The 25,644-nt window shown below is 42.2% G+C and overlaps 2 protein-coding genes across 8 annotated transcripts in view; one reads left to right on the top strand and one right to left on the bottom strand.

The window, feature by feature from the left end:
* The window catches only part of Astn2 (astrotactin 2), a 1,021,805-nt gene that overhangs the window by 734,716 nt on the left and 261,445 nt on the right, over nucleotides 1-25,644 (top strand). The gene's annotated exons all lie outside the window — the stretch shown is intronic.
* Nucleotides 6,130-18,067, bottom strand: Trim32 (tripartite motif containing 32). Of its 3 annotated transcripts, none has more exons than XM_004662740.2 (2): nucleotides 18,014-18,067; nucleotides 6,130-9,199 (listed from the first exon to the last, which is right to left on the bottom strand). In XM_004662740.2, exon 2 carries the CDS (start codon nucleotides 9,121-9,123, stop codon nucleotides 7,162-7,164), a length of 1,962 nt encoding a protein of 653 aa, XP_004662797.1. In that variant the 5' UTR covers nucleotides 9,124-9,199; nucleotides 18,014-18,067; the 3' UTR covers nucleotides 6,130-7,161. The 3 variants fall into 3 exon arrangements, with proteins under 3 accessions (XP_004662797.1, XP_045010417.1, XP_045010414.1); XM_045154482.1 differs by lacking the exon at nucleotides 18,014-18,067 and adding an exon at nucleotides 17,900-17,918; XM_045154479.1 differs by lacking the exon at nucleotides 18,014-18,067 and adding an exon at nucleotides 9,307-9,326.

A 25,644-nucleotide genomic window follows, 5' to 3' on the forward strand; every position in this document is an offset into this window, starting at 1 on the left:
TCAAAATAGACCCAGAATCTTTATTATAATTCACCCTGACATTTGATGATGGAACTATGTAATAGTTCATTTTATTGCATGTGAATTTGTTTATAAGCTGTTAAGGTTATCTATGAGACCTGCATCCTGGTAAGTTCCATTATCTTCTACTACAGAGAGAGTGGCTGCTCGTCAATGTACCTGAAAGTTCCACTGCATGTCTTCCCATGAGCCCAACCCAGTGAGGGCTGAGAAAGGAGATGAGTGCAGTGGCACTATCAGTAATGTCTGAAAGGCTGAAAGAGACACACCTGTGTTTGTGTTATGGATGTCTATGAGGAAATAAGACTCAGAGCTTTTTGTTTTTGTTTTTCCCCAAGAGGACAATCATGGATAGAGAACTAGTATGTTTGTTTTAGTTTTCTCTCATTGGCAGGAACAGATGAGCAGATCATTGTTGATGGTCCAAGAGTCAAAAAAAAAAAAAAAAAAAAAAAAGCAAACAAACAACAACAACAAAAAGACTGTTAGATAGCTGACTGACAGCCAGGAATACAGTGCTTGAAAGGACCACATGAAATTTGGCTATCTGTACTGACTCTCTTGAGTCATGTTGAATTATTAGGAGCATACTCAGCCTTCAACTGAAAACTAAAAAGAGGAGGGAAGAGTTGAGTTATGTACCAGAAAACCAAATTTTACCTATTTAAAGTTCACCGAGGAAACCAGAACCAATGGAAAGCTAGATATTCTAAATTAAACATAACTGTACTTCTTTTGCATTAAGAAAAAAATATCAGACTTTTGGAAGTAAAAAACAAAAATTACAAGAGTCATTCTTCTGAGCCTTCCTGTCAGTTCCAGTCTATGCTGGAATCTAAGCAATACAGAGACACAGACTGGACTGAGATACAATGGTTAGAGCTAGTCCTCTGTCCTCATATGCTAATTATGAATGCTTATATATAATCATTGGTAGGGTTCATCAGAGTCAGTCAGTCCATATGGTCCAAAACACATGCAAGCACAAGGTGACAAAAAAATAGTACTCTTGGTCTGGGAATGTACTTCAGTTGGTAGAGTGCTTGCTTAGTACATAGGAGGTCCTGGGTTCAATTCCCAGACCCTCTTCCTTTCTGACACCATGGTAGTCCCAACACTCTAGACATGGAGGCAGAAGGATCAGAAGTTCAAAGCCATCCTCAGTAACATAGTGATTTTGAAGCTAACTTGAGCTACATGAGAACCTGTTCCCCAATTCCCACCCCAAATAGCCAGCAGTAGGTGGTTAGAATTAAAAGTCAGAGGGGGCAGTCTAGTGATGGTGGTGACTTCCTGCTTGCTGTGTCAACTACTGCCTTAAATCCAAAGAACAGGTGGGACTTTTCACCCAAAACTGGGTTCAGATATTGAAACTGAGGCTACAACTCTCACACCAAATAGATACAAAAAGGTTCGTTACATAATGAGGCTTTCTGGGAAGGGCCTGGGTGGTATTCCCAAGAAGATCCAAGAATGGCATGATCAGGTAAAAAGCCATCTTAATTTTTCGTGGCTTGGAGGTAGGGAGGAATGAGGGTCCTTTCTAAGCACTGGTTGTGTAATCTGAACTTGCTGGCCAGATACGGGACAAAAGCTTTTTTTTTTGGTGTGTGTGTTTTCATATACTCTGATGATTCTGCTTAGACTTTTTATTAGCATACAAAAATTAGGATTCATTATGTTGTATTTCAAGCTTTTCCCCTTCCCCTGAGCTTAGCCATTCCTGCTCAACTTGTGCCCTAGTTCCTCCAGGCTCCTTTCATAGCATGCTTCCATTTGTTCTCTCCCGGTATCATCTCTTGTTCCTCTCAGGGTCTCCCACCTGGATTAGTCTGTGCTCACGCTCACATTCCCTTCTGTGCTTGCACATAGTATTAACAGTCAGGATCTGCCTGAGAGAACATGGGATCTTTGTATTTCTGAATCTGGGTTATGTGACTTAGTAGAATCTTTTCCAGTTCCATCTATTTCCCTACAAATTGCATAAGTTGGTTAGTTTTGAGAAATGTCACCAAGAACCAAGAAATGAGTGAAAACCTACTACAAAGTAATTGAAAAATTACAATTACTTCAGGACTAAAAAAAAAAAAAAAAAAAAAAAAAAACTATTACGTATTTGCATGTGTGTGTGGGGGGGGCATACCAAGGTCAACTTGCCACTACAAATAAATGCCAATCTGGCTTTAGGTGGATGGGTGGGGAATTGAACCAGAGCCAGGAAGCTTTGAAAGTAAGTGCATTTAACTTTGAGCCATTTGCCCAGTTTCAACTTTATATATACGTATACACACACACACACACATACGCGCATATATATATGTGTGTGTGTATATATATGTATGTATGTATGTATGTATGTATGTATGTATATGTACGTATATACATAGGAGACAGTAGCAACTAGTGAGTCCTAGCAAAGGGACATATTAGAAAATTTAATTTCCAAACTATACCTTTGCCTGCCTCCTCTGTTCCTCCAAGGAGATTCTGATCACACACTGCTGCCTCTCGCCTCCCTATGAATATATCCTCACAGGGTTACTCACAGCAGTGTGTGGCCCTTGCAGGGAAAAGAACACTAATCACTTACCCAACAAATTGACCTTAGACCTTTGGATTCATGTCTCCTCACTCTGACATGGTTTTAAATTCCAAGTATCTTTTCATTCTTCCATTTAATGGTTAGATCTCTGCTCCTTACATTTCAAGGCTCTTCCTCATACAAATCCTCTCAGCTACTAGTCTTTGCTGAAACACTTGGCATACATTTTGTCTTGTATCTTTTCATTTATCTTATTCATCAGTGTACCTGTTTTGTGTATGTTTTATTTTTGGCAGTTGACTGTGATGTTCATGATTATCTCTCCTTGCATTCATTACTCTGATAAGTATTGCTAATAGTAAACAGTAGATGTCTTAAATGTGGTAATGAGCAAGTGAATGAATAATGAAAATCTCAGGTCAGTGTCATCAGTTACAACCAGGTAAACCAAGTAAATCACCAAAGGAAACTCCTAATTTTACCTGTATAAGAAACAAAACAAAACAAAAACTCAACATGCTTCTGACATACAGATGCTTCATATGTTTTTAAAATGTCAGGATTTCAGTGAGTTACTAAGTAATTTTCCTTTGGGGTTGGGGCATAGTTTTTTCACCAATTCCTTATCATTTGTGTATCATAAATAAAATTCAGTAGCTTTCTGATGCATAGTTTACTGCTACTTAGATTGCCTTGCAGCTATCCTAAGTGGCTGACGTTTCTTCAGGTGAGTGCAGGAACAAGAAACTGCACCATTGTTACAAAGAAGAAACTGAGTGAGAGGCTGAGTAAACACTCATAGAGCTAGTAAGGGAAACAAGCCCAAACCCCCGACACCTCACTTCTAAAGCTCAACTCATAACTACTCTGTCTTATTATTTTGACCTTGCTTCATAATTATTTGAGCTAATGAATGTTGACTTGGAAGAAAAAATATTTCATTCCAGCCATATGAGAATAGTTAAACATGCATGCTCGAAGCTTAATTTTTCCTTCTACATATTTATTTGATGTACATTTGTATAATCTTTTAAGATTCTGCTATTTACCTTCCAATGAGTCAAGGGGCTATCTTAATTGTTTTATTCAAATTAGGGTTTAGGATCTATGCATAGCTTTCCTAGTGTGACAGACTGGTGAATTAGTTCTGCCTCTGCTGTTCAGGCCATCCTACTCTTCTTCCTTTTAATTAAGAAGCCAAGCCACGTTGAATGAACTGCTGCATCACCAGCACTGCCTGAAAAATTTCCCTAGCATGTGTGTGAAGAGTGTGTATTAATGTGCCATGAAGGGAAGGGTGTCCTTGCCCATACGGTGGAAGTCACTTTCCTAGTTAGGTAATTTGACATGCATTATGTCATTAATATCGTTTAATTCTCAAAACCTTCGCCCTTTAAAATATAAACTGTCACTTCCTTTTACTAAATAAGGATAGGCTAGAGTAACAACTGCAGGACAGTCACCATCGCCTGAGGTCGGAAACAACTGGACCTAGGTGAGGCTGACTCCAAAGTTCAGGTTGTTTTGTCTTTTTTTTTTTTTCCTTTTTTCTTTTCACTAGTCTAAGAAACACCCAATGCAAAACAAAACAAATATGCAAAGATACCAAGGGAGAATTCAACCATAATTTATCTTGGTTACAAACTCCATCTTGAAGTTAGAAGGACTGCTGTGAACTGGTTCAATCTTATGTTACAGGAAGGGACGCTGATGATCAGGGATCATTTGTATTCCATCAGCTAGATAAGAGACAAAGCTGTGACTCAGATGCAGGCCTGACCCCAGGTCCAGTGATATTCCCATTTGCAAACACTGCCAGGCCCAGAACTGCCTCACTAACCTCATATTCAGACAGGGTCCCATGAATATTAATGATATTGACAAGACCAAGCCCTCCATCAACAATCAAAGTACGTATTTTACTCTAACACCTTTCTCACCACTGCTCTGCTTGTAAAATTCATGCAAGCATCTGCTGTTCCCTGTCTCACTTTGTTTTGTGATCCCCCTTGAGGGTCTGCACACCCTCCGTGTAAATCAGCTTCCTTTTCAAATGGAGACCTGAATCTCCCATTAGACCTATTAGGGCTTGCCTTTCCCTCCCACTGAGCTGGGTAGCACTTCTCTTAAGAGGCCATTATTAGTGCTAGACAAAACACACTTCACCATCATTTGCCTTACCAGAGAAACACTGTAAATCTCTAACCAAGCTTATTCTACTGATAAACACTAAAGTGACCCTCTGCTCTCTGAGTTAGTGTACCCCCACAAGTGTTCAGACACAGCTGGCCTACACCTGACCTGTTAAAAAGTAAACAATACTAATATCACCCCTCATTTTTTTTTTAAACACCTGGTAGAATGCCTGATCCACATTGTAGGTACTCAATTTAAACCACAAACAAACTCATTGTTCTGAGATTTTCAATTCTGCATAATTAGAACACGGAGGAAGTGGTCTGACGAACTGCTTACTACCAGCTTTTCTTATATACCATTAAAAGGGCTTGTCTGGGTCAGGCGTTGTGGCACATGCCCTTCTTCAATCCCAGCATTTAGGAGCAAAGGTAGGAGGATTGCTGGGAGTTTGAGGGTAGCCTGAGACTACATAGCGAATTCCAGGTCAGATAGGGCTCAAGCAAAATGCTACCCTGAAAAATCAAAAAAGGGGAGGGGGCTTGTCTGGGAATCCTTTCATCTTCTATGTAGGGGAACTGTGCTAGAACTCCTTAACAATACTACAGTCACCATCAAGTCAGAGAACTGAGTAAATGACAGAGAACCTACGTTATAGGAACATGTTATGTGCTGGTAGCTGGAGGGTTAGCCCTTACCAAAGCTTAGGCACACATACAAATAACAGTAACAAGAATTTACATCAAACAAGGAACACGGACTAGTGCTATCACAGATAAAATGGCCTTCATAACTAGGAGTCATTTGTGATGCACTTCTAATTAGATCAATTTCCTCTCAGTTACATCATCTTTGAAAATTGGATACAATTTCATAATCAGAACCTGAAGCCTTCTCCAGGTGAAAAGCAAAAGACAAGCTAGCACAGCATCATGTGAATAATTTTCACTCCATCATCTGACAGCTGTTGCTGCAGAAGCCAGGGGGGAAAACAAACAAGAGAAACAGTGCCATCAAAAAGTCATTTTGAGAGGCTCAGGTCAGAAATCTTATTTCTGTGAAAGCAAGGGGCTTTGGCTTGCAATTACCTCTACAACTAAAGAGCAAGCTATGTCACTTAGTAAATGCAGAAGCCTGCCATCACCTTATAGAATTCTCACTCTTAAACAAACCACAAGGCTACCTTCCTTTTCAGTACTATAATCCTGAGAATTAAATATGGTGGAGGCTCAACTGCAAACAGGTTGTTAGCAATGCTAAACGTAGATGGGGAGAGGCAGATTCTGTTCACACATATGTGGGAGTGAGGTCTGCATTATCTTTATACATGCTGCTCTCAAAGAACACAGCACCGAATAAGGAAGCAAAATGGCATTTCTCTCCTCACCTCCCAAGCCCCATGTTGATAATTAAGAAAGGAACAGCATTAATGAAATTGTTGTCAATTATTTAATGCTTGATAGAGGAACAGAAATAAATCCCAAAGCCAAACAGTATGCAGTCACTTTAAGAAAATACAGAGTAACTACCCAGTGGTTCATTGTTTATTAATGAAATGGGTGTGTCCATCTTCCCACTGTGTTGTCCCTGGCTTAAGTTGTACAATTCCTCAGACAATTCTGCACATGTCAGTGGAAAGAGTAAGAAATGCTGTAAGCTCTAGAGACTATCGGAATTTTGCTGGCTACATTAGGATTTGTTTGTCCATTCCCATCCTCCTTGGCTGTGGCATAATTTGAACCCAAGAGTCCTTTCAGAAGGCAAGTAATTTCCAGGTTAAAGTCTCCAATGCTACCCAACCAGGATCAACATATTCTGTGGCACATCTGTCATCAGAAGGCAATCCAAGATGGCTCAAGACCCCCAGCCAAGCAGTACGGCTTCCCAAAGGGACTGTGCATCACCCCTGTTGGTACTTAATGGTGCACTTTCATACTGGCAAAAGTGATCACACCAGAGGCAGCATGCTACAGGGATACTATGTCACTGAAGGGTGGGGCAGATCCCACTGGAGCATGCACACAGAATGCAGCCAGAGTTGAAGAAAGTATCACAGAAGCAGCACATTATAGTGGGAGGGAAATAATGGTCCAGGGACCTCAGAGCCCCAAAGGGGAAAATCAAGGATTCATTACAGAGGCAAATTTCAAACACAGGGGCAAAGGACTAAAGTGGTTTTCTCTACTGAAGCCTTGGAAGTGCCTGGTTTCAAAGCAAACTTTGGCTAACACCATCATGTGTCCTATTGGGGCTAATATACCCATAAGAAGCTCTAAATTATGTGGAGGTAGGGTGAAGGAAAAGAGGGAAAGGATAAATAAAAACTAGAGCTTCTAAATTTTAAGGACAATCCAGCTGGAATCAGGACATGAGCCAAGTGCACTCAATAGTACCATCAACAACCAAAGACTAAGGAATAGAAAGTTGGTTGAGGAACAGAAGAAACTGGAAGTGCTCATCCTCTAAGGGGTGGAATATCTTCTCAAATGGTAGCTGTAGATCTTGATGCAATGATCCCAACAGTCCAAGACCAGTAGCTGTCCTTTAGGAGTGAGGGCGATGCCCACTGGACAGGTAAGCCCCTCTCGAATAAGGACACTATAACCCCCACCCTTAGGAAAATGGAGAATTTCCTTGCGACTGCTATCAGCCACAATGAGGTCACCACGGGCATCCACACACATGCCAGCAATGCATCGGAAATCCTCATTCTCAGAAAAGAAGTGGCTAATCTGGCGACCCAGCTGCCCATCAGGGCCCACAGAGCCAATAGAGAACCCTCCCTCCAGATGGTGCTCATTCTGCCGATTTTCCAGATTGAGGCCCAAGCCCTGGGTGAAGTAGACGGTGCCTTCAGCATCACAGGTGACAAACTTGGGTCGCACAGCACTGCAGAGGCAGCTGTATTTGACGACCCCTGCACCTCTGTCAACAGTGAAACACCAAAGCTTCCCACCTTCCACGTCAGTTACCACAAACTGACCAGATGGCAGGGCTGTGATGCCCCATGGTTTGCTTAGCTGGCTCCTGTGACAGGCCACGCAGTGGCCATCCAATGTATACACTTTAAGGGAGTTGTCATAGCTATCAGTCACACCAATCAGCCCGTGGCAATTCATGGCCACGGAGAGAGGTGTGAGATTGGGTAAATCAGCCCCAAGGAAGCTCAGCACAAAGCTATCAATGCCACTGGGGCTGCGACGGATCTCCTTCAGAAAGCCTTTGCGGGTGAACACTTGGATACGGTAGTTACCACGGTCAGCAACCAGCACCTCACCCTGGCTAGTGACATAGAGGCTGACAGGAAGGTTGAACATGCCTGGGGTGCTGCCCTTGGCCCCCATCTTCTTAAGAAAGAGGCACTGCTGGATGCTGGAGGATGCCTCTGCACTCCGTTGCTTTGCAGGAGAGGCCCGAGGGCTGGCTACCACTTCCTCAGGGCTCATGTCCATCTCTCTAAATGTCACAGAGGTTGAGGTGGCAGAGGCTGCAGCCTCCATGGCCCAGGAATCTTCCATGTTAACTGTGCGGGGCTTCTTAACAGCCTGTCCAATTTGAAGGGGACCAACGTGCCCTACCTTAAGGAGCTCCACATCTTGCAGGGTGAGCTCCCGGGGGAGGCTGGCAGTGAGCTCTGGTTCCTCCTCATCAGCTGTCTCCTCCAGAAGCGCAACATCAGCCTGCTTGATCTTGGCTAGAAAGTAGTCACAGCGAGACACAGCCTGCACCTCTGCGATGTTGAGTAGGTAGCTCTGCTCCTCCACCACTTGACTGTTGGACTTCTCAACTTCAGCCAAAGAGCCGGTGAAGAACTTGCGAGAGCGAGCTAGCTCATCCTGAACCCTGCGCTCTTCGTGTCCATACTCCTGAAGAACGGCCTTGTATCTTGCCTGAAGGTCCTTGGAGACCCCCTCCAAGGCCACCTTCCGTCTCTGCAGCTCCCCCATAAGCTCTCGCAGACGAGTCAATTTCTCCCCGAAGTCCCTCCGCCGCTCCTCAGCTGCTTCTTTGACAGGGAGTGTGCAGTGGCCAGGAGGCTGGTGGTCTGCTTCACGGCAGGGCTCACACAACACCAAACCACAGCTCCTGCAGAACTGCCGGGGGAGCCTCCGCCCACAGGCTCGGCACATGAGCAGCCCCACAGCCTCACTGAGCCCAGCTGTGTCGATGATCTTCAGCACTGTCAAGTTGTCAGTCAGCTGGGTCAGGCTGGTTATCCGGGTAATCTTGCTGCAGAAGGGACAACGGACACCATTGATGCTACTGGCCAGCAGCTTCTCCAGGCACTGGCGGCAGATGGTATGGCCGCAGTGCAGCAGCTTGGGCCTCAGCTGCTCTTCTGTGAAGGACTCCATGCAGATGGGGCATTCTAGCACCTCTCGGAGAGCATCCAGGTTCAGGTGAGAAGCTGCTGCTATGGCCATTGCTCTTCCTATGAACGGTCCTGCTAAAACAGCCCAGAATGAAGCAGCTTAGCCTTCATGCCCCAGAGCCAAATTCCTGTTAAAAAGAAAAACAAACCATTATTCATTTTCCACAGCCTATGCAAATTAATTGAGTGAAGACCCACTTAGAGAAGAGCTGTAATGGCTCAATCATCCACTTACTTAACAGATATTCTGTTGACGGCTATTATGTGCCAGGCAATGGGGACACAGCGACAAAACAAAACAACAAACCATTAGAGAAGTGCACAGTGGGTAAGAATTCAGGAAGGAGCCTAAACTTCCCAGTTTCTCCATCATCTAGAAAACAGACACAATGATAAGATCGTCCTCATATAATTATTTGAAGGGTTAAGTAATGTAATACCTGGCAAGTAATAGCCTTCATAATAATTGCTACTAGTTTTCTATTCTGTGAAGTTCAACTCATGATTTATATTAGGAGACAAGCACAGAAAAACTATGCACAGTAAAAAGAACACGTACAATATGGGGTACAGTGGATGCAGTAGTGGGCTCCAGTGGGGGATGCGTTGAGGAAGGCTGCCCAGAAGTGAAGCTAACTTGTGAGATATATCTTTAAATACATGAGGCAAGAGATTAGAGATAAGCACATTTAAAACAAGTGGTATGAGCATATGTCGAAACCTTTTTATTTGTTCCAGTTTCCACGGTCATGTTTGTGGACCTAGGACTCACCCAAGGAAAGAGTTACCAGTTTTAGGTGAACCTCAAGACGTTAGATAAGGAATGCACATTTTCCACCTGTCATTCTTCCTCTTGATTTTGCTAAGTATACCTGTTAGTCTAGGTATGATGAATTATACAGGCTACCAAGAAATTTTTATGATACAAATCCTGCCCTACTTTAAAGAGACAACATATGTAAGTAAAGAATAAAGGTGGGCCGGGTTTTATGGATGCTGAGATAGGCTCCTTAGAACTGAGAAGGAAAACAACTTTCAGAGTGACACTGGCACTTGAGATGGTCTTGGAGGAGTGCAGAGATATGGAGATGGGGAGAGAAGCACCAGGCAAAGGGCACATCCTTAAAATGGATAGAAAATGAGAAAATAAGAACTTGTATTCATTGGAATGAGAACAGAGAAACCTTGGCCTATTTTAACTTCCTCATTTATCAAATGAAAATCACACTGCCTTCACTTTGATAATGTAAGGGTTAAATAATGTATGGAATATTAAATGGAAAGCACACAGCCTACACTTGGTTAATGTAAAGGTTAAATAATGTGTGTAGCACATGGAATATTAAGGTTTGCTTCTGCACCAAAAAGCCTTAAGTAAATTTCAGTTTTCTTTTTTTCCTATCCTTAGGTTAAAACTGGGGAAGGATACAGGGAGTGATAAGGTGAAAAGAACTGGACATGGGATTTGGGATGATGACGGAACATTCAGAGCAGAATGTTCATGTGAAAGCGAACTTCATTTGAAGGGCATGGTGAGCCAACACACTCTTTGGAGCAAGGCACTCTTACACTCAAAGCTGTGAAGAAGTGGGAGAAATAAAGAAAACAGTAGAAAAACTAGAGTAAAATAATGGGGAAGAGGCAATGAAGTCTGAACCCAAGAGCAGACAGAAATGGAGAGAAAATTGAGCAATATTCCAGAGGTATAATCAGTGAGATTTGAAAAATGTGGAGGTGGAGGGGTAGTGAAGAGCTGAGACAGCCAGTCATTCAAGCCTGGATGATTTAAAAAACAGTGGTATCTTATCAAGACAGTTTATTTCTCACTTGGAGTACCCTCTGCTTCACCAAGTACAGGTTATGAGCATTCCCACTCTCCAAAAGATAAATATCCCTAAGAAGCAAACTTAGGATCTCAGTGCTCTGCATGCTATGTCTCTGTCAACTTATGCCGAGAATTAGAATGGATACACCTAGCAGGGTCAGACACGTGATTAAATGCAATCTTGTGATAGGCAGATGTCAACCATCAAGGAGTAGGAGATGGAGAGAAGGTTAGTTTTGTTCTAAGGAGCTAAATGAGGAAAGCTTTGTTCACACTACCAATTTTCTCCAGATCTCCTGGAAGAGAGAAGTGTTATTGGAAAGATAAATATGAAAACAAAACTAGCTTCAGAATACAATCTGACAAACGCTATCAGAGACATACAATTTACCTAAAGTCAGTTCAACTTCCTGGAAGTCCCCCCATTGAAAAGGAATCATTCTGGTATTCATCTAATACCAACTACGTGGTATACAGCAGCCCGGTGTTTTGTTTGCTGAATCTCACTTATTCCTAATGACAATATGATGTAGGTCATGCTTTCATTATCCCACTGCACGAATGACTAAAACAAAATTCAGGAAAGTTGGCTCAAGGTCACACAGCTCAAATATGGTGGTTCTTTGCAGGACACCTTTTATTTTTTTTATTTATTATTTATATTATTTATTTTGTTTAACCCAACATCACTTCCAAGCTACTTTTGTTCTTAATGTAACATGTACTAACGAGTGTAATTGAGACTGTGCTCTGGGGAATGGTGCCTCTGCAGCATGTAATTTTCTCAAGGAAGGAAGAATAATGGAGGTATAAGACTCAGCCACTACAGAGTGGGTTAGATTGACTTGTTAGCTGAGTGACCCACTCCCACTCAGTAGCCTTACCAGAGCTATGCCTCAACAAAGTAACAAATTACTAGGCGTTGTGGACCTAAAACGATCTCTTGGAAGTACCTGAAACCGAGAGTGCTGTATTTTTCATGTGTTAGTACTGAGGGCAATAGCACAGGAATACTGACAGCATGACTCAGGATCCATGCAAACCTTCTAGATTCTAAACCAATAGCTTTGTTATGTCTTCGATCATCTGGGACAACAGATGAGGGTAACATTTGGTGTTTGGATCCAGAGCGTGTTACCTTACAATGTGTAGGGACATCTGTTCTCCCTAGAGCTGGCACCACAGATCAGCTCATTAAACAAGTCTGCCAACTTGTAAAAATACCAGCAAATTCTTTTCTCAGATTTCTGGAATATAATATCACATTCTTCAATTCCAAGGCTTCCTGCCTCCTTGTCTATGCCATCAGCTGTTAAAAAAAAATGAATTCTCAACGCCAGAATCCAACCCAAAATTATTTCACCTGACTACAGCATTATCAGGTTCTCTAAGAATGTCTAACATCCATTCCCCAGAGCTATCACTCTTTGCTAGATAATCTCCAGTTCCCATCAGTCAAGCCTTAGGTATCAAGGGTATTTAGACCAGTGAAAGCCTGGACTACCTCTCTATTCAGGCCCTGGGAACACAGCTTGCAGGACCTTTATCTGACATGTACTATGAGACAGGCAAAGGCAGCTTCTTTCCTCCACATGGGCACGCCTGGCCATATGAATGGTAATAGTGAGAATGAATCCTACAGAAAGTCAATCTGACTAGCTTCCCTGAAAAGACTATCCAAGTGTTTCAACATCCCAAGCCTCTGGGTATGCTTCCCATCTCCTGCCAGCTAAGAATCTGTAACCAACCAGAATGAAACGCCATTGTACAATTATGATGTTGGCTGCCTCCCTAATCCCTTGAAAAAGCCTCCTGCTGCTTGCTTTGTACCCTAAGTACTCTCCACCTTCATCAAATCTCACTTTACTCTTATCCCTCTCATACAGTGATTTTAGTGTATGTCCCATACTGGGACCAGCACATCTCTCTTCCTAGATAAGAATACACCTCTTAACTAGCTATGTCTGCTCTGGCAAACTGAAGAGACAGGAACATTCTATAGTTCTATCTCAGCTTTGGCCTTTTTAGGCACCACTGAGTTTTCACCAGTCCATGATATCCAGGTAGAAAAACAACAACAAAAGACAAAGGCAACAAAGACCTTGAAGCCAGAAACAATCCAGGTCAAATATTTGCAATACCAAGTACAAATTATATTTAGTTAGGCCTATTTTCTTAGTTTATAAGAAGATTATTGAGAGACTAGAAATAATGTACACAAAATACTCATATTGACACTGGCAGGTGTACAATACAAGATGCTATTTACCAAACTTTTATTAACCATCAAAAACAGTGTTAACTATACCATTACTTGTGTAAACAAGTAGCTCAGCTTACAAACTCAGTTCTGAAGGGATGAAGAACGTTCCTTTTGTGGACACAAAAGCACATAAAGATGAACAACAGGACTGGTTGGCTCTGAAGGGATCTGACTGAAATAGTAGATATCTCATGACTGGATGAATTCACACTTCTGATGAAGACACAGACCACTATAGCTCCTTCCAAGCACAGACTAAATATGGAAGGCTAGAGTCTGTCATAACCTCAGAGTAATAAAAAAGAGGAAAATGAAAACCACCAAGAAATTCAGCCACTTATAAATCACAGAGCAGAACTAGGGCTAGAGGGCAAGAACTAGGAGTGAGCAGTATTATACAGATTAATGAGGTAGGTGCAGGACTCAGGCATTCTGGATTTGAATCTCAGATCTACCACTTACTATGGGGACTTAGACAAGTTATTTCTTGTCTCTAGTTCTAAGTTTATCTATGAAATGGACCTTTTAAAACAAAGCCTTCTCATAAAGTTATTGCAAAGATTAAATGAGGTTATGAGTATACTTAGAACAGCATCAATCTGGACTTAGAAGTAATGGTGCAGAAAATAATACCTCTTATTATTATTCACAGTGGTAAAAACAGGAATAGCTGCTATCTGCCACTGTAGGTACAGTACACAGCCTATCAAAGATATGAATATGCTTAAGGTATCAGATACACACATTTAAATAATCAAACTTCTGAACCTTCTTGGGAGACTGTATTACTACTTGACGTCAGAATTAAAAGGGTTGACACAACGTTTCAAATCTGCATCATGGGAAAGTTCTCTCTATTACAGATTAATCTCTTGGGGGCTTGTGCCATGAGCAAAACAGGAGAATCTAATGTAATTAAATAAACAAATCTCCACTGAGCACCTACTAGTGAGTCAGCCCCATGAAAGGGACTAGACATACAATCCTCGGAAACAGACATGGAAAGAGCTTTCACGTAAAAACGAGACAGTCATGTTAACGTCTTTTCCCCAGGCTCTATAAAGTAAAGGTTCATTCTACTATAAACACACGCATATAGTCTGAGTAGGTTTTTTAGCTGTATTACATTTCCTTTCACATCAGCTTCCTGAAATATATTTATTCCTCATGTACTTAAACAGAATGTTAACCAAGTGTGCAACTGTCTCCATGCCAAAAAAGATCACTCACTTAAACAAAACTGATTTTCAAGAAGTGAGGTAAGCACTTGAGACTTAATTCTCTACAGAGGAGAGGATTCTCTGAAATTTGCATTTTTAGGGCATTTAAAATACCTGACAATAGCTAAGATGGTGTCTTGCAATTGACACCTTTCAGAAGACAAGTATTTATTATGAAGCAGCTTCTGTACCTCATACTTACTCTCGTCACTGTGTGATAGAAGTGTTGTTCCACTTCATAAATAATACTCAGAGAAGAGTAACTGGTCCACATTCTCTGGTGAGTAGGAGTGCTCGCTCAATGTTCATGTGTAAACTCCCAGAGAGAAAACCAGACTCACTCATAAGATCTTCCCAGTGGAGTAGGCTCTATCATTACCACCAAGTGAACTGTGACTTTGGTAAATGCTTTTATAAATGACTTTCAAATCTGTAATACCAGAAAGACACCATGCAGGGAGTATCACATCAGCATGAATGGGATATGAATACGGAGTGACCCACTTCAGGGGCCCAGTAAACTTTCACAGTGTGGCCCTTTTCCAGATTCAGGTATAGGTGCTCTTAAGTGTCAGAAAAGTTTGTCATAGAAGTCAGGAGTCAAACCAAACTGGGTTTACAACTTTGATTAATCACTTGCTATGTAGCCTAAGATAGGACATTTAACCTACTAATTTTCTCTCTTGCAAAGCAAGTAACAGCATCTATTTGTCAACGAGATCACTGGCAGGACTTACTGAGATAACACAAATTAATAAGCAGTCAATGTACTTAATAGTGTTTTTAATAGACAAAGGTTGACAGGAAAAGTGCTTGAGCATGCTCATATAAACAAAAAGCAGTAAAATAAATGTCTGGACTTCAAGCCTTTGATTCCAACCTGACTTAATTCCCCGTTACAAATTTCCCTAAGGCATGTGTGTGGATATATCAGCTAAGTCCTTTGTCCACAAATCCAGTTCAGCCTTGATTTTGTACTGGCTTTGACAATACTATAGCTGATCTTGGAGTTGACAAAACCAACCCCAGAAGACAGATGCCCCAAGAGACTATGCGGAGCAGGAATGACTCTTTTTCAGAGAAGGACTGCCTTAAACCAGATGCCTGAGGCCTTGATGAGGTGATTTTTTTTCAAGCCAATGTCCTCTACATCTCACCACATAATCTTCTGACCTCATTCAGTTAGCTAACCTCAAGTTCCTCCCCTTGTATCTCCACTGCTCCTGGGTTAGGAATAAACTGACAACAAAGTTTGGAGTACCTACATACCTGTAAGGAAGATTTGCTCCACCCCTTTAGAGTTAATTCTGTACTAGGGGGAAACATTTTTTTTTTTTTTTAATTAGAAGAAAGTAAGACTAAGGCCACAGCAAAGAAGCAAGGAAAAGGGGGATATACTGGTATCTGGATCTGCATGTGATTTTCACTATTTCTATTTAAGTGTCCTTAATTAAATCATTTCCTAAGGCCTGAGTTTTATGTGTAAAATTGGATAGAGTAGAGCCTACTGGAAAGGACTGTTACAAGAAGTATAATACACAATTTTTTTAAAAAAAAAAAAGTAAATTTTGAGCATTTACTCTGTACTCTCCACGAGGGACCCTGATTTATTTCAATGAATCCTCATAATAAACCCAATATGTATCTTGTCACTAACATAACTTTATAAATGAAGAGCCAAGGCACTGAGAGATTAAGTAACTCATCTATGACCACAAAGTCAGGACAGAAACAAGATTTGAACCCAGGATTATTTGACTTTAGAGGCCAGGTTCCTCCACTTTGGCATGATTAACATTTTGGGCCAGATAATGCTTTGTTTTCAGAGCAATTCCATGCATTGTAATATGTCTAACAGTATTCATGGTACCTACCCACTAGAAGCCAATCATATTCTCCACCTTAACTGGGACAACTAAAAATGCTTGCAGACCCTGTTAAATGTCTCCTGGGAGGGTAGAATCATCCCTGGCTAAGGACCACTGTTTTAGATAATGGCACAAGACTTTATAGTTTATATATGTGAGGTTCATTCCCTCAACCTTTTTAATTTTTTAAGGTAGGGTCTTACTCTAGCCCAAGCTGACCTAGAATTCACTATGTAGTCTCAGGCTAGCCTCAAACTCATAGCAATCCTCCTAGTTCTGCCTCCCAAGAGCTGGGATTAAAGGCATGTACAACCAGGAGTGCCAAACCTAAGAAGCTCCCCTTCCACCCTGTCTTTTTTTTTTTGGGGGGGGGTTATCCAACACTTCATCCAGAGCCACTTCCCTTTTGAGATATAACAGACCTTACACAGGATAAACCCAGGTTTTAGATGTACTCCTTTCCCTGGAGATCTCACATTTCTGCTATTACAACATAAGGATATAGAGAAAGGGAGGGGAAGGCAGAACACCTTGGATGGCTTCTTGATTCATGCCTCCCACCAGGTCAGAATGGAGTTAGTGGTAGCCTTGTCTCAAGATAAAGGGGTCTTTAGTTAATAAATAAGGAAGAGTGTCCCTTATAGTGAATGTCACACTCTTCTTCAGGATCTCTGAAGACTCATGACTCTATTCCTGAACCTCTGAATTCTCCTAAACTTCAATCACTCATACGTAGTTCATTTATAAGCTACTTTCAGATCTGTGAGTCCTTAGGAGTTCTCCTTTCATTCCTACGCAGAAACTTGAAGAAAATTCCTTTAGTAGCCAACCCACACATCTACCCTGAGTCCTTGAATTCCACAGCTCTGTTATGACATCCACAACTCACCATTCAATCCTCTCCAAACTCTATTCCCAACCTTCTTACAATACAGATTTCATCCTTTTGGATTGCTGTTAGCCCCTTGTAACCCTTCACCCACTCATTCATACGCCACAGATCCTTCTGATGTTTCCTAATCCCCGTTTCCAAATGTCTGCAGCTTGTATCCCAGCATAAAACCCAAATCCTACACCTCAGATTTCTGCTCTCCCTCAGGCTAAGCCTTTATCTCCTCCATTCCCTACCTTGCCCGGTACAAACCCCTACAGCTTCTCTTACCTCCACCCTGCTTCACGTGTTGTCTTCACGCCTTAGCCAGAGCCATGCTTTCTGCTAACTGTATACTGATTGTCCTAGGAACTCACCCCTCAGCTCTCCCAGACCCCACTCCAGAAATTCCTTTCTCTCCTGCAACCTCTGAATTAGTACTTTCCCAGGTCCTGATTGCTTTTGCTCTCAGACCTCGCCCCTCCCCAGCCTCAGAGTCCCTCAAAACCGCGGAGATCCTGCCCTCCAAACTCCATCCATGTCCCCACATTCCTTCCTATTTCTGAAATTCTGAAGCCAGACTCCTCCTCCTCCTCCAAGGCCTCCAGATTCCCCCATCTACCACGTGGTGCACCCCGTCTCTCCGCACGGCCCCATTACCTCATACCTCCCGAGAGGCTGCGCCTGCAAATCTTCAGATCCCCTCGCTCCCTTCCCCCAGCTGCACCTCCAAGACCCACCGAATCCCTGCCCCACCCCCACCCGGCCCTGCCCCTCCGACCCAGTGCCGGAATCCTGCCACTCAGGAGCGGGCCTCCCCGTGCCGACGCTCAGCCACAGCCCACGAAGCCCAGCCTCGGTCCCTGGTCGCCAACCCTCCTTTCCCGCCCCCTACCTGATCGCCCGCCGCTCCGACGCGTCCACCGCTGCCAGCCCACCCGCCCGCTGCCCTCTGCGCATGTGCGGCGCGCGCCCCCCTCGTCACGTGCCAATTCGCGGAGCCGCCTGTCCGTCACCGCGCCGCGCCCCGCCCCGCCCCGCCCCGCCCCGCCCCGCCGGCATGCTGGGACTTGTAGGCTCGTGGGCACCGGGCTTGGGCGCCCCGGAAGACGCAGGGGCACAGGCTCGAGCCCTGGGTGGCTGCAAAGCACGACCCAGCTTTCCTCTCTGTCCCGCTAAAGACTCGAGGCATTTGGGCGAAACGGGACTGTCCAGGTTCACTCAAACAAACGGAAGTAAAGCCAGAACCCAGTGACAGAGGTCTAAAACTCTTCAGGTGACCCCGAATAGTAGTTTTTAAACAAAGGAGGGAAGCCTTTGCAGTAAGGTCTCCTTGATCTGAACTTTCTTTCCCACTTCAGAAATGGGGCGAAGGAAGATAGTACACATCTAGACTCCCTTCAAACATCATGGCCTCGGGCTGGGTGTTTTTGCTGTGACACTTCCCTGAAAGACCAGTGTTGTGAAGGAAGTTTTTTATTCCCCCTCCCTGTTCAGTAGGTAGGAAGAGATGGTAGAGACAGAGAAAACCCCCTAGTAGCTGTTCTTATAGACAGAAGCCATCCCCCAACGGGGGCTGAAGGAGAGGGACTCTTAGGCACAGGTAGGAGGTGAGCTGGCCCAGTGGTTGGCTGGGACCTGCAGCACCTAGTATGGGAACAGTGGGGACCTGTTCCTGAGTTTGAGGAAGTTTGAAGTAGCATGTTTCAGGATTTCAATTTCCTTGTAGAGCTGGGTGTCCCTGCACAATGATATGCCAACAAACAAAATAAATAGTAAAACCAACAAGGTTGAACACTTGTTCACTGGCTATAATCAGTCACTTTACCTGAGTGGCTCAACACTTACTCTCTCCCCCTCTCTCTCTGTCTTTTTTGTTTGTTTGTTTGTTTGTTTGGAGGTAGGGTCTCACTATAGCCCAGGCTGACCTGGAATTTACTATGTAGTCTCAGGGTGGCTTCGAACTCACGGCGATCCTCCTACTTCTGCCTCCCGAGTACTGAGATTAAAGGTGTGCGCCACCACGCCTGGCTTACTTAATTCGCTTACCAGCCCTTTGAGGTAAGGCAACTGGGGCTTTGGTAATGAAATAACAAGGCTACCAGTTTCTCAGTGTTAGATCATAGATTTAAATCCAATCCTGAGAATCTACCCTTTAAACTTGTTTTATTTTTTAGCTCACTCTTTATCTAAAGATAAATTTGATGGTTTCCATGACAATTAACTCAGATTATGAATTATTTACCCTTAATTAATAGTAATAATTTAAATGTTGCAATTAACCATCTGACTGGCATACAGATGAAAACCTAGTACTTCTGACGCTGAGGCAGAGGATTAGAGGTCAAACTAGGTTACATAGTATTACCCTTTCTCAAATAAATAAATATCAAAATTTAATTAGCTGGTAAGGTCATGGGCCCACTGCTGGTTCCACTGTCGTCAGTTTCTCAGATTTGAGATATTGATAGGGAGGGGCAGGCAAGAGAGGTGAGTTGGCTTACTTCACAACTCTTGATCCAAACCAAATCAAACAGTTTAAATTCTGAGCCAAACATGAAGAACTATGGCCTGGGAACTTGGAACCAGATTGTTCTGAATGACATTCTACTATGGAAGAAGCAACGTGAAATCTTCTAGTCACAGGACAAAAGAGAGTTATAAATCAATGTATTTACCAAATGCATTATGGGGGATATCAGGCACGAAGAGTATAATGGGGTTCGAGAGTCTCTTTTATACATTCCAGATGTTGTCACATCCTTGGCTTTTAGAAAAAGGGTAAGCAAGTGGCTGCTAAATTTAACAGTACATTCCAAAAGTTTTACCTAATAATCACAAGGATATTAGGTCAGATAGGGATTAGTAGTAAATGGCAAAGAAGAGGATTAAAAATAGTTCCAAGATAATTTTGACTTTGGATCAGTAACAGTCCATCCCTTCATAATCCACAAAGTTCTAGTCAGTTGGTCAGTCTGCAGTATATTCAACACAGGTATAGCTTTTTGCAGAGAAAGTTCACATCCTTTGAATAGCTCTAAGGGCTTTAGACTGCAGGTTGGCACAGGACTCTAGGCTAACTAGAACATCAATCCTATCTTTAGAATGTGAAGTTTGAACAAACTGGCTACTAATAGATTGAGTGAGAAATGGACTGAGAAGGGAGCCCATTCTGAGAATGAATGGCCTGGAGCATTTCAATTGAAATTGAAAACTGTTGGATACAGATAGATCTCTGAGGGAACTTAAGGGAAGGGGTGTTTTCTTCTCCCACCTCCCTATGCTCCTGGAAACAGATATGTTCCCTGCAGGATGTTTTGTACTTTGTTAATTTCTCACAAAGGGCATACCAGTTGTGCTTTAGTTATCCATTTATGTGTCATCTTTACCAGTAGGGTGTGAAATCCTTGAAGGACATTGTCTGCTTGCAGGCATGCCTATAAGTAGTGTCCAGAATGTAAGATTTGCTAAATCAATGAATCATATTCAGAAATGTAACTTTAGGCAAATCTTGTTCCTTCTATGAACTAGAGTTACGCTCCTTGCAAAATTAGCAGAATGAGATCATTCAAATAAGAACTGAAACTATAAACCCAAACAAACTTTTCCACTTAAAAAAAATGACCACATTTTTGTGCACCATCAATATATCAGTCATCTCATAGACACACACCACAATTAATCCCATAGAACCATGCTTTCTCTGTAGCTATCAGAAGTTCAGAAAAAATTAATGAGCTTGTTACATCAGCACCTAGGAAGTGTACAAACCAAACCAGCCAGGCCTACGAAATGCTACAACCCCCATCAGAAGACTACCATCATGCCGCGACAGGAGCTTCCTTCTAGTTTATTAGGACAATGTTATGAGTCTCAAAAGAGATGAGATGGCAAAGCTTCAGAAATCAAAGAGTAAGTGACAATTTATGGCTTCTGCAATGATCCCAGGGTACAATCCTGTCATAAAAAGACAGATTTGCCCTCTGCCATCCATTTGTATCATGTTGAAAACTCAGTATGGCTGGTTCCATTAGAAAGGCAAGAGGGAGTGGGCCTTCAGGAAACCATCCTGCTTCTTCTACCAGCAACTGTGCTGTAGCTGGAGGATTTGGGAGACTTGCTGTCAATTGATTTATGCTGTATATGCCCTTCTTCAACCAAAGGGAAGAATGAATACCCATTTTTAAAACACTACAATTAACAGCCAATAGTCTCAATGCAAGATTGTTCACTTATATGCATATATAAGCATATATGATTGTTGTACATGTGTATGTATGTACAATACATGTACACACACATATCCATATGTACATATACATGCAGCATATGTGGATGTATCAATGGATATGACTTTCTATCCAGTTACACAGTCTGAGGTTAACACTTAAGCATGCCTTTAAAAAATTATTCCCCTTGCTCTTACATAATAGTGTTGATTAGGATATCTCATTTTTAATGTTTAAATTACTTTCCAATTTAATTAATTACCTCACTCCCCACAAAATCTCTGAGTAAAGTAAGCACTCTGGAGAACTGTACTCATTTTTATTCTGCAGCTTTGCATGTTCTGGCATAATATTAGCATTCCTCTTTCACGTAGAAATTTTAAAATACTCTTCATGGAGTCCTTTAAATACTCTTTACTCAGCATTTTAATATAATGACTTTTCATTTAGCTTTTAAACAGTGTATGTCTGTTTTTTTTTTAGATTGTAGTAACATGCTACCACAAACTAAGGTTTTTTAAAGCAACAGAAATGTATTCGCTACAGTTCTAGAAGCTAGAAGTAAAAGCAAGGAGTCAGTAAAACTTTGCTCTTTCAGATGCCTCTTTCCTTCTTTCAGTTTTCATTGACCCCATCTCTGCATTGCCTGGCTTGCTGACATCAGCCATAGTAGGTCTGCTTCACTCCAGTATGTTGCTCTCTTTATTGATTCTATCTATGGCAATCTTTTTTCCCAGTGTTCAAGATTCTGACATGCAGTGGGTAGGATTTCAACATATCTAGTTGGAGGACACAAGTCAATTGAAAACATCACCACAATTCTTTGAGCTAAACACTGCTTCCTTTATGCCTTTTTGCTTCTGTGTGTGTGTAGTATGTGTCTCTATGATAACTGCATATGTATGTGTTCTATGCACATGCATGCAAAGGCCAAAGGAGGAGAACATCATATGGATTCTTCTATAGCTCGTTCACTGTTCACTTTATTTCCTTGAGACAGAGACTGTCCCAGAACTAAGAACCACTGTTTGTATTTTGTTTTGTTTTTAAAGGTAGGGTCTCACTCGAGCTTAGGCTGACCTGCAATTCACTCTGTAGCTCTGTAGTGTCAGGGTGACCTTGCTGCCTCCAAGGGTGCTGGGATTAAAGGTATGTGCTACCACACTTGGCCAAAGAGCCACTGTCTTATTGGATCAGAGTCACTGACCAGTGAGCCCCAAGTGGTTCTGTGTTCCTTGCCCTCTTTCCAGGACTAGTGTTCCAGAAACATATGGCCATGCACATCTTTCTACATAGGTACCAGGGATCAAACAAAGGCCTCAGGTCCTCTCAGACTCATGTTTGTGCCACAGGCATTCTTGCCTACTGAGCCATTTAGACAGGCCCTGTTTTCCTTATTTACAAAGGAGATCTCAGTCTCTCTTTGCTTCTCTTTAATTAATATTTCAGAAGTAAAGTTAAAAAAAAATAAACATCATTTTGCTTACTTATATAAATGCTCTATTGCAGTTACCTTCTCATTGCAGGCACAAAGCACCCAACCAAAATCAGCTCATGGGAAGAAAGGGTTTATTTTGGCATATAGACTTGAGGAGAAACTCTATGATGGCAGGGAAAATCATGGCATGAGCAGAAGGTAGACATGACCTCTTGGCCATCATCAGATGGAAAATAGCAGCAGGAGAATGGGCGGTAGAACACTCACAAAAGAAAGCTGGTAATACACCCATGAGCTAACCCCCAACAACATGTGTATGTATGTACAATACTTTACACACACATATCCATATGTACATATACATGCAGCATATGTGGATGTATCAATGGATATGACAGTGCATTTGGGGGAGGGGCAGCCTTATGGGTGTTATTGCTAGGTTTCCCTTGCCAGAGTTTGGCACATTCTTCTTCTCCTATTGTCTACCTAATGTTGGCCAGGAGGTGAAGTAGTCCACCCTCTGCTCATGCTATTATTTCCACCTGTCATCATGGACTTTCCCCTTGAGTATACAAGCCAATGTTCCTGGAGGCTCCAATCCCCATCAGCTGGCACCTAGCATTCAGAACACATGAGTTTATGGAGGATACCTAATTCAAACCAACACATTCCACCCCTTGTTTCTTGTGGTGGTTGGATTCAGGACTATTAGCATAACTACTAAGGAGCACTGCCAGCACTGAATGAAGTTTTTTGGGACTGTGAGTAGCCTAGCTGGAGAGGCAGAATTGGAACTCCAGAGAGTTTTCAGTAGTTAGAATTATTGGACTTGGAGACTTGTCGCTGGCTAGAGTTGTCAGACATGGAGCTACCAATTTTAATATTTGTCCTGTTTGTTTTAAATCTTGTACTGGTTGAATATTTCTTTTTTTTAATTTTTTTGTTCATTTTTATTTTATTATTTATTTGAGAGCTGTAGACAGAGAGAGAAAGAGGCAGAGAGAGAGAATGGGCGCGCCAGGGCCTCCAGCCACTGCAAACGAGCTCCAGACCCGTGCGTCCCCTTGTGCATCTGGCTAACGTGGGTCCTGGGGTATTAAGCCTTGAACCAGGGTCTTTAGGCTTCACAGACAAGCACTTAACCGCTAAACCATTTCTCCAGCCCTGAATATTTCTTTACTATGCACAGTGCCATCTCTATCAGTATGAATGTTTATTCTGTGCCATTATTTTTTTTTATTTTTAAAATTTTATTTATTTATTTTTTTGGTATTATGGCTCATTTAGCAGAACTTGGACTATGGGGATGTCTGGACATTATTGGGATTGGTAAAAACTAAGGGGACTTTTAGAGTTGAACTTAATACATTGCGTTTTACATCATGATGGTTCTCAATTTATGGGGGCTAGGAGTAGAATGCTGTGGTTTGATTCAGTTTTCCCCTACAAACTTAAGTATTTTGAATGCTAGGTCACCAGCTAGTGGCGATTTGGGGATTGAAGCCTCCTGGAAGCAGTGCATTTGGGGGAGGGGCAGCCTTATGGGTGTTATTGCTAGGTTTCCCTTGCCAGAGTTTGGCACATTCTTCTTCTCCTATTGTCTACCTAATGTTGGCCAGGAGGTGAAGTAGTCCACCCTCTGCTCATGCTATTATTTCCACCTGACATCATGGACTTTCCCCTTGAGTATACAAGCCAAAATAAACACCTTCCACAAGCTGCTCTTGGTCAGTTTTTCTTTTCTTTTTTCTTTTTTCTTTTTTCTTTCTTTCTTTCTTTCTTTTTTTTTTTTTTTACCAGCAATATGAAGCTAACTACAACATCCCCCATAAATTCACATTCCATGATATAAAATACAATGCATTCAGACAAACTTTAAAGGTCCCCATAGTTTTTATTTATTAATCACAATGCTTTTAAAAATTCCCCATAGTCCCAAAATCTCTTAACTGAACAGTGAAACAAGAACAAAAAATGACAATGGGGGCTGGAGAGATGGCTTAGCGATTAAACACTTGCCTGTGAAGCCTAAGGACCCCAGTTCGAGGCTCGACTCCCCAGGACCCACGTTAGCCAGATGCACAAGGGGGGGCGCACGCGTCTGGAGTTCGTTTGCAGTGGCTGGAGGCCCTGGCGCACCCGTTCTCTCTCCCTCTTTCTATCTGCCTCTTTCTGTCCCTGTCTCTCTCAAATAAATAAATAAATAAAAATTTAAAAAAATCACAATGGCACAGAATAAACATTCATACTGCAAAAGATGGGATTGGGCAAAGCAAAACAAACAGACAAACAAAGAAAGAGTGAATCAGTACAAAATTTAAAACAACATAGAAAACATCAAATTCTATAGTTCCAAGTCCAACCATTCCAGTGAATGATAAGTCTCTGGAGCTCCCAATTCTGCCCTTCCAAGTGGGACACTCCTAGTCTGGGAAAACCCCATCCCATGCCAGGATATTCAGCCATCCCATAGTCCTGGCATCTTCACTGCATCTCCACTACAACCCACAGTTCATCTTCATGGCTCCATCGATCTCCATGACAGGACTTTCATAAACCCTGCCTCACATTGCCCATGGCCATTTCCAAATTAAAAAAACTGGAATCCAATGACTCTTTGTCCTGCATTTGTTATACTTCATAATATCAGGTAGGTTATCAACTTGTTAATACAGGGGAGAATAAAGCCAGCTTTGAAGAGCAGTGTACTCCTTTAGCATTTAGGGCCCTTTTTCAAAAGAGTCAGCATTCTTCCTCCTCTCCCAGTGCAGAAGAGCTGGCCCAATCTCAATAGTTGTAATGTCTGAAACAATTGCTAAACTTTGCTGTTGTCTTTAGCCAAAGCTTTCATTGTTTTCT

This window comes from Jaculus jaculus, chromosome 1, assembly GCF_020740685.1.
Source record: "Jaculus jaculus isolate mJacJac1 chromosome 1, mJacJac1.mat.Y.cur, whole genome shotgun sequence".
NCBI lineage: Eukaryota > Metazoa > Chordata > Mammalia > Rodentia > Dipodidae > Jaculus > Jaculus jaculus.